Here is a 17659-nt window from a genome sequence, read left to right as displayed (position 1 = left end):
GATGATGTTTCTCTTTTAAATAATAGCCATGAATGCAGAGCTTCAGCAGAAATTGGCTGAGACGGAAAAAGTGTTTCATATTTCTCAGCAGAATTGGAAGGAACAGCAGCAAAGACTTACAAATGACTTAGAGGAGAAAGATAACATCCTCAAGACCTGCAATAGTGAATATGAGTTACTTCTGAAGGAGAGGACTAAACTGGAAAACGTTATACAGGTATAATGTTTAAATACAAGTAATGAACGGGGTGACGTAATAATGTCTGGACTTTTATCTGTGCCTGAATAATTTCTTTCTGAACAAAAGAAACAATTCAGACAACGTTCCATAGAATGTGAAATATTTCAGCATAGGCTTACAAAAGTACAATCTTTCTTCCTTTTGAGGGTTATACTGTAGCAATATACAACTCCTGAGTCACTGATTCTTATATAAAAAAGTCTCCAAAGTTACTTACTTTTAAAAAAAATGAATTGTGTATCTGGCCTGTATGAAATGGTGAGAAGCTCCACTGGTGGTTACAGTGGAAACACTAATGTAGAGAGGGCTCGAGTTAGTTGCTGGTGATCTAAACACTCAGAGCAGGATGACACAGTGGTTAAGACACTGATGCCTTTCAGTGCCTTGTCTGTGTTGGCATTTCTGCAGGTGGTGGTTAACTGCTGGTGTCAAAATGTCCTGCCATTTGGCAAAAACGCCTAGTACATCAAGACATTTGTCAGGATTCTTCTTATATTGCAGTTGCATGCTGCTCTTCAAATAAGTCTTTGCATTAATTTGTATTCCAAAACAACAACAAAATATGTTAAAATGGAGTTAAGATTGAGAGTATGTATAAGCGATGTAAGGGTAAAAAAAAAAATAACAAGGACGTAATTATTCCATACCCAGTCAGCTCCTGCACATGTATACCCCAGTGCGAATATGGGGAAATGAAACCCTGGAAATGAAAATTTAAGGTTATGCTTAACAGATATCCAAACACAAATGAAAATACACAATTAAGGCACCCAAACAACTTTATTGTGCCCTGTGGTGACATCTTGCAACTGTGCAACAGGGTACATCTACATTTGAACTGGAGCTGTGAGTCCCAGCTTGTGTGGATATACCAGCATTAGGTCTTCTCAAGCTAATGCACTAAAAATAGCAGTGTAGCTGGGGTAACAGGGGTGGCAGCTCAGCTAAATCATATCTCCCAGTTCAAATGTAGACATGCCTGATAATTAAGGCATTTTAGTGTTTGTGGTCCCAAATTACATAAAACTGACGTATCGACATATTAGATCCTTTCCCCTCAAATGTTATTTATATTTGAATACATAAATGTTCTTTATGCTTTTAAGGAATGGAGCCACAGGGGGTCTTGTGAAGTGAAGAAGTGACTGTCAACAAACATGACATAGCCAGAGAGAAAAAGAGCAGATCACTCCTTTAAAGCCCATCTTTGTGTGTTTAGACAAGAGGGGAGAATGTTGGATATTCCCATTTTCCTCTTTTATTTCTCCCTTTTAGACTTCACATTTAACAGAGAACAGGTGCGCATGGTTTCTTCCAATCCAATCAGCTCCATTCCTGAGCTAGCAGTAGGGGGCTCTGAGAAGTAACATGAAGCATTCTTGGTCTTGAGTAGCATGGATGCTAAATTCCAATCCTTGCAAGCCTACTAGTAAGACACTAGTCATGGAAGTGAATTTTTAAATATACTTTCAGCCAAGGTCTATATGTCTGTAAGGCTAGACAGCAAGGATTAAATGGTTCTTTGAGGCACAGTAGATTTGATATTATTATATGTAACACTTTTTTTTAAATAGGATTTTTTAACTTTTTATGAGTTTTAATAATAAAACAAGACTATCTATATCAAGGAGACTCTGGAGCATCACAAGGAGCAGAGGGATATGATGGAATTGCAAATCAGAGAGACAGCAGTAAAGGAGTTCAGGTTTCAGTTAGAGCAGTGTGAAGCAGGAAGAAGAGAGTTCCAGTTTATGTTGCAGGTATTTTAGTTATAGTAAAGCACTAACTAAAAAAATCAGAGGGGTAGCCGTGTTAGTCTGGATCTGTAAAAGCAACAAAGAATCCTGTGGCACCTAATAGACTAACAGACGTTCTGCAGCATGAGCTTTCGTGGGTGAATACCCACTTCTTCAGATGCAAGTGAAGAACAGATGCAAGTGAAGAACTTCTTCTTGCATCTGAAGAAGTGGGTATTCACCCACGAAAGCTCATGCTGCAGAACGTCTGTTAGTCTATAAGGTGCCACAGGATTCTTTGTTGCTTTAACTAAAAAAAATGCCTATTATGTACATAGTATAAGCCAAGCTTAATACCATCACTTAATTTATTTTATTAATAAGGAGATCATTTAATAGCTGTCAAGGCTTTAGTTAATTTTAAAAATCTTGTGAATATAGTAATTTTGAAAGGTGGTGGCCTGTTTGATCCCTGGAGATTGAAGTCCACGATTTGTCCACAGAGCAGGTAAGAATGGGCAGCAGTACCTTTCTTCTGTGCAGGAGAAAGTCCACAGATCCAGTACAGTGGGTCTTCCCCTTTAAAGGAAGACGATTAATTTTTCATCTCCATTTGAACCCAGGCCATTCTTCTGAGACTGTCAACAAGCATGCTGGTTGTGTAATTGACTTTGAAGTGGACGTTGTCTCTGACCACTACAATTAGTTTTGCATAGGTCACTGAAGAGCCATCAGATAAATCTTGGTCACTACTCACCTGAGCTGAATACAGATCGGTTAAGCTAGTGGTGAAAAGTTCAGTCATATCACTAAATCACTGGTCCCCCAAACATTCAGACCCCTATTTTTGAGGCTTTAGTTATGATAACAGTGATATTTAGTTACACATTATATTATGCATTTAACAAATGTCTGCAGTGTCCCGATGGAACAGTTACTATGTCCCTATTTGTATCAGAAGATGTATTAAGAAGTGTTCTGATTCAACAAGTAGGAGGACTACAAAGCCAGTCTGAGTAGTTACATTAGACAAATGCTGGATGAAATGCCCCATAATGACACTTTATTTACTCTACCTCTCTAACTTTATTAAAAATGCTGAATCTGCTTCTGTGTAACTTTAGAACATGGTTATTGACCCATACCACTCTTTGTAAATAAGTCCAGAAGTATTTGAGGAGTGGGTTTTTTTTTTGTTTTTTTGTTTTAATTTACCTACCCCCCCCAAACTTTTAACTAAATGGTTTAAATTTAGATCCTGGGTCAGATTTTTGCTGTGACTTCAGGAGCAATGTACAGGGGATGGAACAGGGAGAATCACTACCCATATTTTGATTCCCAGAACTACCTTTACTTTCTGTTTGAAGGAAGGACCTAGAAATGATGCTGTGCTACTAAAATGATGATGAGCAGAAATCAAGTAGTATGCTGGTGCTGTGTGCAGTGTATGTGTGTCTTTCCTGGGTAGCATTCATTTCTTTTTTCTACCTCTGAAGGTCCTGTATAGAGGTTATCCATAAGTTACATAAAACTTTTTTGGGGATTTTCAGGACCCACCCAGCTGTCCCTTGTAAAACTGTCTAATACTGAACACACACAATTAAGGACCCACCTACCCCTTAATGTGTTATGTAATTTATGGATAGCCCCTTAGTCGTAGTAGTAGTAGCAGTAATAATAGCAGTAGGAGCATGGACACTAGTCATCCTGTTGGTATCCAGGAAGTGGGCGGGCTTTGCCACTGCGAAAGGACCTCCCCCCAGCCTAAGGGGAGGATCCACACACTAGTCATGGATCAGGGCCTGTGATGGGGTGTTCGTTTACCCCATACAAGAGTAGAAGGGGTTAATAGAGGCCTCATGAGCCTTCCACACTCTGTCCCATAAGAGAGCAGTGGAAGTGAGTCCTCCAAGCAGCCTAGAGAGGCCAATAGGAAAGAGGCTGTACAGAGCAGCCAATCAGGGCCCAGTGGGCTAGTACAAAAGGAGCTGCAGGGTAGAGCAAGGGTCTGTTGCAGCTGGGAGCCCAAGGAGTGAGGATTGTGTTCTTGGTAAGCTGCAGCAAGGATAGCACCTTGGACAGAGCAGTTGCTGGCAGGGACCTGGGGACCTGGCCGGCTGCTGGGACTTGCTAGTTTGAAAGTCCTGAGAAAAGGGTGAAGGAGGTGCTGCTGCTGTGGGAAGGTGGCCTAGGGAATTGAAGCAGCACTGAAGGAAGTTAAGGAGACTCAGCAGGAGGCTGCTATCTACAGGCTCCCGGTATTGGGACCTGGAGAAGTGGGTGGGCCTGGCTCCCCTCCATTAGCCATGGGGGAAGTCTCTAGAATAATTGACTGAAACCTGGAAGGGAAAATATAGATGATGATTTGCCTGAGGGCTGAGTCATGAAGAGGATGCTGCAGTACTTGAATTGAGGCAGGTCTGCAGGTGTAGATGATGATGGGAGAGGCACTACCAGGAGAGGGCACACTGGCTGGCAGAGCTAATCCCTGTGACAGCCACCAGGAAGTGCCGCCATGGTGAGTGGACCCTGTGATAAGACCCTGTTAGGCTAGATGCTGTACAAACACAGAACAAAATGGTCCATGCCCCAAAGAGCTTACAAGTTCAATATGAGACAAGAGACAACATTTGAAGACAGACAGATTGGTGAGTACAAGAAGACGATGAAATTATATTTGTCAGCATAGAGGCAGTGGTATTGGTGCACCAGTGGCCCAACTGTTATGATTTTTGTAGGCATCATGGCAAAGGAGAGTTTTAAGGAGGAGTTTTAAAAAAGATGATGCCCGGGTTATGGACCTGAATGGCTGGCAGGATTGCGGTGTTGTCCACAGTGATTGAGAAAGGAAGATCGAGGCAGATGGGGAGGAACCTCCACAGGATATGCAGAAGGAATAATTAGAGAGGTGAAAGAGAACCAGGACAGGTCAGAGTTATGGAAGCGAAGACAGGACAAGATTTCAAGAGGAGCATGGTTGACTATGCCAAAGGGGTTGACAGGTCAAGAAGGATGAGGATGGAGTACTGGTTCTGAGCTTTGTGTAGGAAAAAAGGTCATCAGAGACTATGGTAAGAGCAGTTACAGTCAAGTGCAAGGAGTAGAAATCTGATTGGAGAAGGTCTAAGATGGAATTGGAGGAGAAGAACTCTGAACATGCCATCTATAATCCAATTATAGGGATATGGTGGAATAAAGATATGGGGCTGGTTGGGAAGGGTCCCCCATATTAAATGTACAGAGGTCAAGGAGGTAGGGTTGTTAATCAGCTGGAGTAAAGATGATAGCTCCGCATTCCTAGAATAGCCCTGAGCTTCAGTGTCTTTACCCAGTAGCACCAGCAGGCTCCTTTCCTCACAGGGTGGCTGTATTCTCTCCATATTACTCCACTACTTTGATTTGAATCTGCATTTTCCCTCATGGGCTTTCTATTCTTCCTAAGATACCATGTAAATATGGATTTTATTAAATATATTCTGTCTCTGTTACTAGTTGATAGTAATTATCTGTGGTTTAGTTTTAAATTCTGTTTTGTTTCATAGCCAGATTTGACAAGGAGTAAAAAAATCAGCAAGCAGCCACAATCATGGAAGTTGACCTCAGAAGTGTGCCAGTCTCTCTGACACTGAGCACTTGCAGCTACATTTAAAATACTGATCTCTAGTTGTGTTCACAGTTATATTTGGGTGTGAATTGTTGAGTTTGAGGTTGAAGTTCCTTTTAAAAATGTGGGCCTTAATCTGTATATTGAAAGCTAGAGGCACAATGTACTGCATAAGCTCTTGAAGACAGGCTTGGAGTTAATGTCCATAACAGGATACAGAAATGAATCCCGCTTAAACTATTGAAGTGTGTCTCTAGGAGACAGAGGGAGAATAATCTGCTTTCTAACATACTGCAGTGTGGCTCTCCCTAGTGTACTTGGAATGCTGGCTGGTTTACAACTAAGCATAAATTCAGTAATAAGTGCAATAGCATCACCTTGTGGTTAACCTAGAAAATACTTTCCCAGTGAGTACTATAGGGTTTTTTGTGTAAGCATGCCTGCACCTTCTACATAGTTAAATTATTGTTGTACCTTTTGAGTATACATGCTACTGTTACTCATTTAAGAGTTGATTCTGCAAGGTGTGGAGCCCTCCTGTGAGCTACTGAGAGCCCTGAACTCCCACTAACTTCAATGGGAACTTGCAGGATAGCTCAGTAACCTTCAGGATCAAGTCCATAATGTGTGAATAAAAAAGTCAACTGTATTTATGGCTCTTGCACTATAGAATATTCTTAAAATAACATTGTAATTGAACTTTTCATCAAACTTCCCTCCTCCTTAGTGTTCTCTGTACTATATTGTGAATATAAGGGATGTTTGTTCAAAGGGAGCAATATCACTATATATCTTCCCCACAGTGGAGATAATACTATATCTATTAGTTTATGCACAGCTAATATAGACCCAGCACAAGTTGAGAGATCAGTTTTCCTCCATTTCTCATAATTATCACCTGCTCCAAAAAACATCTCCCAACATACTGATAAACATGCAGTTGCTAACTTCAGTGTCACAAGAGTAGAAAATAGGATTTTAACTCAAACTTTCTCTAGTGTAGTGTTTTGGATTATTTTTAGCAGTGCCATAATGCCTTGTCCCAATTGCTCATATTTTTGCACATGCATTTTACACTAATGGTCATCTTTCCAGGGGACACTAATGAAACCATGGCATGCTGTCTATGAATAACCTAACTGAAAGAGAGACTAAACTAATTTTTGATTGTTAGTAGCTCACTACATTTGGTGGGTCTCAATCTTTTAGGTCATGATAAAATTTTTGTAGTTTTGTTACATTCTTGTGGCTCAATTTTTTGACTGAGGTTTCTAAAACACTCAGTTGGAACTGGTTTCAGGAAATCCATTTTAAGCTTTAACAAAGGGCTTGTGTTTCCTCAACCATTGCACGTGGGTAAGGTCTTGTCAGTTTCAGTTTCTGCTAAAGGCTTGTGTAAATAGTTCTCTCTCTCTCCCACTCCCCACTTTGGAGATGCTCTATAATTAGTCATTTCTAGCTATAAGTGTACATGACACAGCAGTAGTAGCAGAATTTGAACACCAAGTGCATATCTCTCTGCTAATTTTTTTTGTTTTTACTAAGTGTCTCTTCTGTTGGTGTTGAATCGGAGTAAATGGACAGGAGGGTTTATTGCATCGGTGCTGTTTTCTGCACAGAAAACCATTTTGACAAATTGTGTCTCCAAAGATCCTCTATCTAAATCACTGGATTTATGTCTTGCTTCTGATACTAGTTATGGAAAAGCTTAGAGCTGCCCTCCAAACCACAGCTATTCTTTCTGGCACTTTTGGGAGCTCCTGCTTAGCTATGTGCAAGGGATATTGGGGGCTCATTACTTGGATGGTCTTTTTTTTTTTTTTTATCATTAGTGGGTTCTATAGATGTAACTCCACAGAACTGCTGAGTGTCTGCAGCTAGATTAATAATAATCCCAGTGGTAGTTTAGTGTGGTAGTGCATTCACCATACATGGAAATTTAAACAATGGCAGCTTGGTTAATTTATAGTACTATAAACTTTAATTATTTATAGTTCACCTAGACTGTTTTGTAAAATAGTTCAATCAGTTTCTAAACAGAAAACTATTCTGACTCAGAATCTCCATAAACCTGAATTATTTACAACCTGTGGAGACAATATTTATAAACAGTTGAATCAGTTTCCAGTAGAAATATATATATTTTTTTCCTTTCCAATCTCACCAGCTGGGATTTGGAAACACACTACATACAGTTCACTTAGGAAATGATTTCAAATTTCAGATAAACTCTTATCTTGTTCTTTATTAAATATATAAATGAATATCCCAGAGTAGACAGATATTTTACAATTTTTCTAGCTGTACCTAGGCAGTATATTTGCTCAATATGATCCACTTGTTGCTGCCTTAAAATGCCATTTAAAAAAAGTCTGCCTCTAGACTATGGGTGAAATTCTGTCTCTTGCTCCAAGTTTATCTTGGCATAGGAGGAAAGGAGATTAAAAGGTACCATCAGGAAGCTGGTTACAGCTCCCTGAGTCTCAGGTTGCCTCAACTCAGATGTACAATAGCATAGAGCAGCTAGCTAGGGGCCCTAAAGAGGGAAGAGCCCCTTCACCTGTGTCATTACCCCCTGCTCACTTCCCCTAACCATACCCGGCTAAGCTGGAGGGGAGAGGAGACTGGCTTAGGAGCGACTCTGCAAGCTTTACACATTTTGAGAATTCCCCTCTACCTGGGAGATTGGATTTGGCTTAGAATGTGCGTAAAAGATGTGTGCATGATACAGTGTTAGAAATGTGTGTATGTTTTCATTTGATTTAAACTTACTCCCTAATCTTACACAGTTTGGTATAACCTTTGTTCAATCTCTGTAATGATAATAAAGTGGTTATCAGAAGAACAAATATACAGCAGATTTTGGGGACACTGAAGCAATATTTAGGAAGAATCATCTTGTTTCTTGACCAATTTGGAAACAGTTGGAAATAAAGAAATTGAGCAAGAGAATAAATTCTTCAATTTAGCCTCTTTTGTAAAAGGACAAACTGTTTGTTAAACCTTGATGAAGTTAACTTGATTGCACATTTGCTGCTTGAAATAGTTGAAGTCTGTTTTGAGACAGAAGGATAGATATACAGAACGAATACGGCAAATTATGCAGCTATTTTAGTACAGTTATTCTCACCTTTTGCTAGCTCATGACCCCATATCCACAGTATCCATCTTAAATTTTGCTTTTTTTCTGGGAGAGTGAGGGGAGCAGAAAAGACCCAAAATACTACTTCCCTATTCTTATTGGTTTGTCTTGGTTTTGTAAAAAGAACAGGAATACTTGTGGCACCTTAGAGACTAACAAATTTATTTGAGCATAAGCTTTCGTGGGCTACAGCCCACTTCATTGGTTTTTGTGTTACAGTATCACAAGTATTCAACATATTTGTACATTTGTCTCATGCTGTATTGTGATACATATTTTGTGATTTTTTTTTCCATAAAACATGCTCACTTCAACTTTTCTGGCTCCCTTTTATCCCCACTCCGACTTTGCAGCATCTCTTTCCACCCACCCAGACAGCCAAGTTTCTCACACTCCTATCTAGGGTGATACTTGAGCGTAAGGAAAAGGTGGTCCTGAGGCCTAAAAAGGAGCCGCAACTCTGGATACTGGGCGGAGAGAGGAGCCGAAAGGAGGCAACTCTCTAGGTGTTGAGTGAGCCCTGTTGGCTGAAGAGAAGTTCTGTGTGCTGAAGTGGAGGTCAAACTCCCTGTATCAGTGGAGAAGCTGATGGCAGGGGTGGGAGAGTAAAGGCTTGGGGAGTTAGTGCAGCAGCTCAGCACTAACAGGCAGAAAGCCAATTTTATCTTCTTTCTAAAGATTGATTCTGACCCTGACCCCTTCTTGACCCATCTTGAGCTTATGACATATCCGTTGAGAAACAGGGATGTAGCGAAAACAACACCAATTAACAGCTACTAAGCACAGTTTTAAATATCCTGAACTTGCAGCTGAATTGTTGTCAAGCAAACTAGCTAATCAGTCCTTCTCACAGAGGAGCTATATGTGTTTGTTACAAAATGCCTTTAGAAATTAATGAAGGAAAAAGCTTTATATAGGACAGTTGAATTACAGCAATAATCACACACAGAGGTTACTTTAGCTGAAGTAACAAAGCAGCGTGCTGTGCACACTTTCAAATCTAATGTGCAATAATCAGTTTTCTAAATTGATTGTAATATGCAATAGTCATTTACCTTTATAATAACTCGCAGATCTGAAACTGTTCTCCAGACAATCTAAAATCGCACAACAGTTTTGGTTTTAGGTTTTTTAGTACAAACTTGGGTCTTGAATTGTGCTCCGCACCCATGTTGTGGGGCAGGAGAAAATGGTAGAAGGCAAAGTAGTATTTACACTGCACGCTCCCCGACATTCTGCAGAAAAAGGGTTTAAAGTGTGAGTCTACTTTGAAGAGTCACTTTGTTTAAAAAAAAAAAAGGGGGGAGGGGTGAGGTGTACCTTCTTACCCCATACATCTGCACTGCTTGACTTTAGTGACAAAATAAACTTTTGCTGCTCTTCACTCTGTTAGCTCGACAGAAGCAAGACAACTACAGGAGACTAAGCTGGAGTCTGTGCCTTTTTATTTATCATAAACCAAATTATTTATTAGATTTCAATCAGTTTTACTTGTACTAACCTGTGAAGAGGTGCACAGGAATAAATGAGGAAATAATTTTGCCCTCAGAACCTTTTGTCATTGGTGGTATGTGAGAAGGGAAGAGCCCAGTCTGACTTTCAGATCTCAGAGTCAGTTTTCAGGGCCTGAAGTTAGGGAAAAAAACAAAACAAAAACCTTTTTGTCACAGTTCAGGGCAACTGCATTTATATTCCCCCTCTATGATCCAGCAAGGGCACCCACACCAGGCTTCTGGTTCTTCTGGCCATCATCCCCAACCCCCTTGAGTGGAGATGTCTCATTCCATTTAGACCAGGATACTTCCAGGCTGCACAGGCTCCTGACTATACTGTAATATCTCATCAAGAGACTCTGCCTAAGCAGGCCTGCTTACTTTCTCTTTAGAGACTAATAACTAAGTAAGGTACCAGACAGCACCTCCTGTGCAAGCCTTTTTTCTTCAGAAGGTAAAAAGCACTACAGAGAAAACGTATTAAAAACTGTAAGAGAATCTATGTGCATGCTAATAAGCATACCAGAGATCACCTCAACCCTAACATGGGCTCTGGCCGGAGCAATCCTTCAGAACCCCCACCCAAAGGGTTTTCTTGTGGTTCCAAATTCATCAGAGCTTCAGCTCAGAACAAGCACAAAATTTAATCCATCATTTATATAGTCCAGGGGTCTTTGATCTGGAATTTCCAGTAGTAGGTAATAGTAGACAATGGGTCTCTTCCCCAGGGGTTAGCTTCTCCCAACTACCTCCTAGGAAACCCACTTCACATATATTGTGAAATAGTTATTTGAAATTCCTAACATTTACATTAGTCACATCCCTAGAAAAGTTACAAACAATCTACAATAATACATTGCTTTTTTTAATGCAATGAGACCAAAGGTATTCAACCTAATTCAGTAAAGTTTATCTTCCATAAGGTTTGTCCAGGATATTGTCAGTCTGTCCCGCCCTTTTTACTTGTAAACTGAGCAAATTTGAGCTTCAGCCAGTGAAAGATAAACATGGAACCTTTTACAGTAATTTTTCGGAATCGAACCACACTTTAACTTATAGCTGGTATTCTATAGGAGCCCCTCCACTGGAGTCTACCTTGGTGACGTGCTGAATTAGCCCATATTTCAGGTGCCCTGTCCATGCCTTTCTCTAACTAGCACCACTTTTTGGACAGTGGTGACCATTTCCAGATCCCCAGGTTGATTGGGGTGTTGTGGCAGCTTGCATCACTGGTATCTTTATCCTCTGCTTCAGGTGGACTTCTTGCCATTGGGGGCCTATACAGAGACTCCCGCTGGCAGAACCTGGAAACAAATGTATCCATCAGTCTTTACCTCCTATGGTACTTCTCTTTGTTGACTATGCTTACTGAAATAAAGTATTGTAGTAAAATGCACATTGTTTTCAGGAACGGAACAATGCACTGCAGAATATGCATAAGAAAATACAAGATCTGGAATTGGAACATAATGACTGCACTGACATTCTCCGGCGACAGGCCAGTGAACTTGAATACAGTACTGAACGAGAGGAGAGACTTAAAAAAGATCTTGAGGTAAATACTTTTCATCTGTTCAGATTCAGTGGTTTTGTGTGTGTGTTTTCTCCATTTAATGAGATAACATTAATCCTGGAATTCTATACAGGGGCAATTTCTCAAGTTAATGTTATATCTTTTTGAATAACTTGTGAATTGTTCATGCTTGACTTTTATTTAAGATGGAACATGACCTGTCTGTTTTGTAACTTACTGAAAAGCCCAGTAAACCAACACAACTAACTTGTTGTTTAGTCAGAGTCTAGTCTGCTGTGGGACTGGAACACTGGATGGAAAAGGGCTCGAAGGGGTAGTGTAAGGAATGAGCTCAGTGCACTGAATAATAAATAATCATCTATTTTGGTATTATTTTAAGAAAAGCATGCAAATGTTATTCACCCACTGATGGCTCTAACTCACACAGTATCTTGCTGAACCTTATCATCATTATATTCGCAGAAATCATGGGCTGTTGAACAATATCTATAACGTGTTGAATGGGAGGGGCAGTAAGAGTTTCCAGGGGATATGACAGACTGCTTCCTCTTACAGAGTTCCCTAACCAGTGAAGTGCCAACTGTGCCAGATGGCTCCATGGAGGTGAAGGCCTCAGGGCTTTTGCTGGCTTGGATGGTAGAGGAGCAGCATCAGTGGTTCTGTACAGGGCTGGCTCCAGGGTTTTTGCAGCCCCAAGCGATTGGGGGGGCGGGAGAGGGGGAGAAGCTGTGATCGCAATCGGCGGCAGCTCCACCGTGCAGTTTTCTTATTCGGCGGCAATTCAGCGGTCGGTCCTTCCCTCCGAGAGGGACCGAGGGACCCACCACCAAAGAGCCTGACGTGCCGCCCCTTCCCCTTGGCTGCCCCAAGCACCTGCTTGCTGGGCTGGTGCCTGGAGCCGGCCCTGGTTCTGTAGGACTCTGACTTGGACAAAGGCAGCAGTGTTTCTCTTCCTCTTCCCCCTCCCCCCCCTTCAAGCCAGCAAGTGCCCCAATCCTGTATCTCCTTCACCAAGCAATTAACTAAAAGGTCTACAAGCCCATCAGTCTCTTCCTATGTACAAACTAACAAAAATAGCACCCTACTCCTGCCTGATCAGATATCAGTGTTCCAGCATTCAGGATAGAATACTTGCTTTATTATGCCTGCCGGACGTCCTGCCTTCTTATATGGAGTGGCGTTGTCTTATCCATCATTAGCAAAATGAAAGGGATCCTGCTATGTAGCCAGAAGTGAAGCGGAGACCTCTGAAGAAAGAAATCAGAGGTAAATTTACATTACAGCTTAGAAGATCAACATAGGCTATTATATGTATTATAATAAAAGTATAGCAGGAGCTGGGTAGTGATACTGATATTTTGGTTGTTTCTATTATAAAAGTTTCTTGTGACCTCTTCTAGAGACACTGTAACACCATCATTGTTTGCAGCAAGTATTTGAAATTCATAAAGGAGAAGTGCCTTTTCTTTGTCCCATGAAATTCCATTCCAGTTTGGCTGTGATAAAAGCTTTTGAAAATTGCTACCTCCCTTCTGTCATCAGTGTTGTCAGCAAAATTTTGGCAGCATACAGCATGCACGTATTAAGTTGTTCTAATTAGGGCTATCAAACAATTAAAAAAATTAATAGCAATTAATCATGAGATTAAAACAGGTTATTAATTGCACTGTTAAACAATAATAGAATACCATTTATTTAAATATATTTGGATGTTTTCTACATTTTCAGTTATATTGATTTCAATTATAACACAGAATACAAAGTGTACAATGCTCCTTTATATTATTTTCTATTACAAATGTTTGCACTGTAAAAAGGAAATAGTATTTTTCAGTTCACCTCATACAAGTACTGCAGTGCAATCTCTTTATCGTGAAAGTGCAACTTACAAATGTAGATTTTTTTATTACATAATTGCACTCAAAAATCAAACAATGTAAAACTTTAGAGCCTACAAGTCCACTCAATCCTATTTCTTGTTCAGCCAATCGCTAAGATAAACAAATTTGTTAAAATTTACGGGAGATAATGCTGCCCGCTTCTTATTTACAGTGTCACTGGAAAGTGAGAACAGCTTCCATGCTGAGGACGTGTTCTGCTCAATAACAGTCCAAAGCAGTGCGGATTCACGCATGTTTATTTTCATTGTATCAGTCAGATGCCACCATCAGAAGACTGATTTTTCTGATTTTGGGGGGGGGGGGGTGGAGGGGTTCAGGTTCTGTAGTTTCCGAATTGGAATGTTGGTCTTTTAAGACTTCTGACAGAATGTTCCACGCCACATGCATCTCAGATTTTGGAAGGCACTTCAGATTCTTTAACCTTGGGTCAAGTGCTGAAGCTATCTTTAGAAATCTCATACTCGTACTTTCTTTGCATTTTGTCAGATCTGCAATGAAAGTGTTCTTAAATCGAACAACATATGTTGGGTCATCATCCAAGAATGCCGTAACATAATATATATGGCAGAATGCAGATAAAACCACGGAGCAGGAGATATACAATTCTCCTTCAGGGAGTTCAGTTACAAATTTAATTAATGCGTTATTTATTTAACAAGCATCATCAGCATGGAACCATATCCTCTGGAATAGTGGCTGAAGCATGAAAGGATATATGAATGTTTAGCATATCTGGCAAGTAAATACCTTGCAACACCGACTACAAAAGTGCCATGTGAATGCCTGATTTCACTTTCAGGTGACATTGTAAATAAGAAGCAAGCAGCAGTATCTCCCATAAAAGTAAATCTTGTTAGTCTTAGCAACTGGTTGAACAAGAAGTAGGACTGAATGGACTTGTAGGTGCTAAAGTTTTACATTGTTTTGGTTTTGAGTGCAGTTATGTAATAAAAAAAATCTACATTTGTAAATTGCACTTTCATGATAGAGATTGCACTATAGTACTTGTATGAGGTGAATTGAAAAATACTATTAGAAAATAATGGCGCACTGTATACTTTGTATTCTGTGTTATAATTGAAATTAATATAATTGAAATGTAAAAAAAATCCACAAATATTTTATAATAAATTTAAATTAGTATTTTATTATTGTTTAACAGTGTGATTAAAATTGCGATTAATTTTTTTAATTGAGTTAATTTGTTTTGAATTAATCGCTTGAGCTAACTGCAATTAATTGACAGCTCTAACTCTAATCTAAGGCTGGACCAAGGCCACTATCAAAGCAGCATCAGCATCCCTCGCTGCACTAGAAATGCCCTCCCACTTTTTACTGGCCATAAGGGTGAACAAGGGGTTGGGGGAGAGTGGGTGGAGAAGAGCAAGTGGGGGATCAGATGTTCAGAGGAGGGGATGGTGCGAGGGTGGGGCCTCAGGAAAGGGGCGGTGCAGGTGGATGGGACCTCAGTTCGGGCACCAGTGGCCCCCCACACACACTTGGAGGAAGCTTCCGCCGCTCCTGCCTCAAAACCCCCAACTAACCCTGTAGGCACCTAAATTCCCACCTCTTGGCTTGTACACTTCCATCTAAGTTCTGATGCCTAGATGCCCTGCTCTCGCCTAAGCCCTAGAAGGATCCTCAAACTAGGTGTTAGTCTGTCTATCTCGCCTGTTAACTTGGGCATCTCCTCCGCTTAGCTTGCTGGCTTCTGTGAATCCCATTCTTAGGATCCTAACTTTCCCCATGCATTGTATAGAGAGCCTGGGTGCCTAACGCAGGGCTGTGGATACCACTAGGCAACAGGGTGCCTGGATGTTAGGTGTCGGAATGCTGAGTCGAAGTTCCTATTTTGGATCTAGCCCTAAGAGCTTGTCTACACACAGTTTCTGTATTGCTTTAACTATGTTAGTTTGAAAACCCTAAATGTATGGGAATAAGCTATACCAGTATAGGCACCTTTATACTGGTAAACTGCATCCACACTGGGAGCTGTACTAGTTAATGTATTTTGGTTTAAAAAAAAATCACTCATCTAACCAAAATAGTTACATTGGTACATAAACTGTGGATCTTAGGGTCTGCTCTATCCACATGAACATATCCCTGTACCCTTGTGGAGCCCCCATTGACTTCAGTGCTGCAAGCAGAGATCTGCTGGTGCATAGCTCATAGCTGGATTAAAACCTAAGTGGAAGCAATAGAGCCAGAAAAGGGGGAAATCATTCTTGGTTTCTACATATTACTTTAACTAATCTGTTGCTTCTCCATCTGTATTCAGTGATTCTACATTCCATAGAAGTTACTGTGATTTTTTTCCCAGTAAGTGAATTATGGTATCTCTGAATGAATTAAACAAGTGGGAATAGGTTGTTCATAAAAGCGAGAGCAATTATTTACTTATAGCTCTCTTTGTAATTTGCAGTGTTGTTGAAGGAAATGATAGAAATAAAGAAAAGTATCTCACTTTAATGAGCATTTGGCAAATTGTATATTTGAGGGAAAAGGGCCTGATTATGGCAGTAGCTTTTAAAACTGCTTTTATATAGTGGGTTAAAATGTAAATAAGAGAGACTTTCAACCTATTTCTATTTTATTTTTTTTTTGGAATGCAGTGAGGACTTTTTTTTTTTTTTTTTGGATTGCATATGAGTGTTCCTTTAGTGCCCTCTGCTGGATATGTGGCAGACAGTCATTAGTTAGAAAATAGCAAGCATAATCTAACAGACAGCTTTGCAATTATTTTTGTAGTTTGTTTGAAAAACTTTTTTTTTTCCTGTTTGTGGTATACATTTGTGCTTTAATGATTCATTTTTCATTGAAAATGATTGATAGATTACATTGAGTTTACTGTGTTTTATCAATTTGTTATATTCTCATAGACTTTAAGGTCAGAAGGGGCCATCGTAATCATCTAGTCTGACTTCCTGCACATTGCAGACCAGAGAATCTCACCCACCCACTCCTGTAATAGACCCCTAACCTCTGGCTGAGTTACGGAAGTCCTCAAATCATGATTTAAAGACTTTTTAAGTTACAGAGAATTCACAATTTACATTAGTTTAAACCTGCAAGTGACCCATGCCCCATGCTGCAGAGGAAGGTGAACCTCTCCTCCCCACAGGGTCTCTGCCAATCTGACCAGAGGAAAATTCCTTCCTGACCCCAGATATGGCGATCAGTTAGACCCTAAGCACATGGGCAAGACCCACCAGGCAGATACGTAGGAAAATTCTCTGTAGTAACTCAGAGCCCTCCCCATCTAGTGTCCCGTCTCTGTCCGTTGGGGATTTTTGCTACTGGTAGTCGCCGACGGGCCACATGCCATTATAGGCAGTCCCATTACACCATCCCCTCCATAAACTTATCAGGTTCAGTCTTGAAATCAGTTAGGTATTTTGTCCCCACTGTTCCAGAACTTCACTCCTCTGATGGTTAGAAACCTTTGCCTAATTTCGAGCCTAAACTTATTGATGGCCAGTTTATATCCGTTTGTTCTTGTGTTCACATTGTCACAACTTAAATAACTCCTCTCCCTCTTTGGTATTTGTCCCTCTGATGAATTTATAGAGAGTAATTGTATCTCTCCTCAGTCTTCTTTTGGTTGGGCTAAAAAACCCAAGCTCTTTCAGTCTCCTGTCATAAGGTAGGTTTTCCATTCCTTGGATCACCCTAGTAGCCCTTCTCCGCACTGATTCCAGTTTAAATCCATCTTGCTAAAACATGGGACACCAGAACTGCACACAGTATTCAGAGGTCTCACCAGTGCCTTGTATAATGGTACTAACACTTTCCTTTTTCTACTGGAAATACCCCTTCTGATGCATTAGCCTTTTTCACAGCCGTATCACATTGACAGCTCATAGTCATCCTGTGATCAACCAATACGCCCAGGTCTTTCTCCTCCTCTATCGCTTCCCACTGATAAATCCCCAGCTTACAGCAAAATTCTTGTTGGTGGTCCCTAAATATATGACTTTGCGCTATTAAATTTCATCCCTTTTCTAT

General features: G+C 40.4%; 1 protein-coding gene across 7 annotated transcripts in view; it reads left to right on the top strand.

Moving 5' to 3' along the window:
* The window catches only part of CCDC171 (coiled-coil domain containing 171), a 202746-nt gene that overhangs the window by 22829 nt on the left and 162258 nt on the right, over positions 1–17659 (top strand). For 5 of the 7 annotated variants that reach the window (XM_039544117.1, XM_039544120.1, XM_039544116.1 and 2 more), the window contains 3 exons: positions 27–217; positions 1870–2001; positions 11625–11771. In XM_039544117.1, coding sequence (XP_039400051.1) covers positions 27–217; positions 1870–2001; positions 11625–11771 — 470 coding nt within the window. The remainder of the gene's footprint in view (positions 1–26; positions 218–1869; positions 2002–11624; positions 11772–17659) is intronic. The other 2 variants (XM_039544119.1, XM_039544121.1) reach the window with 1 other exon arrangement.

The sequence above is a fragment of the Mauremys reevesii genome, linkage group 6 (genome assembly GCF_016161935.1).
Source record: "Mauremys reevesii isolate NIE-2019 linkage group 6, ASM1616193v1, whole genome shotgun sequence".
Classification (NCBI taxonomy): domain Eukaryota; kingdom Metazoa; phylum Chordata; order Testudines; family Geoemydidae; genus Mauremys; species Mauremys reevesii.
Note: the sequence above shows the minus strand (reverse complement) of the source record. Positions and strands in the feature narration are given on the sequence as shown.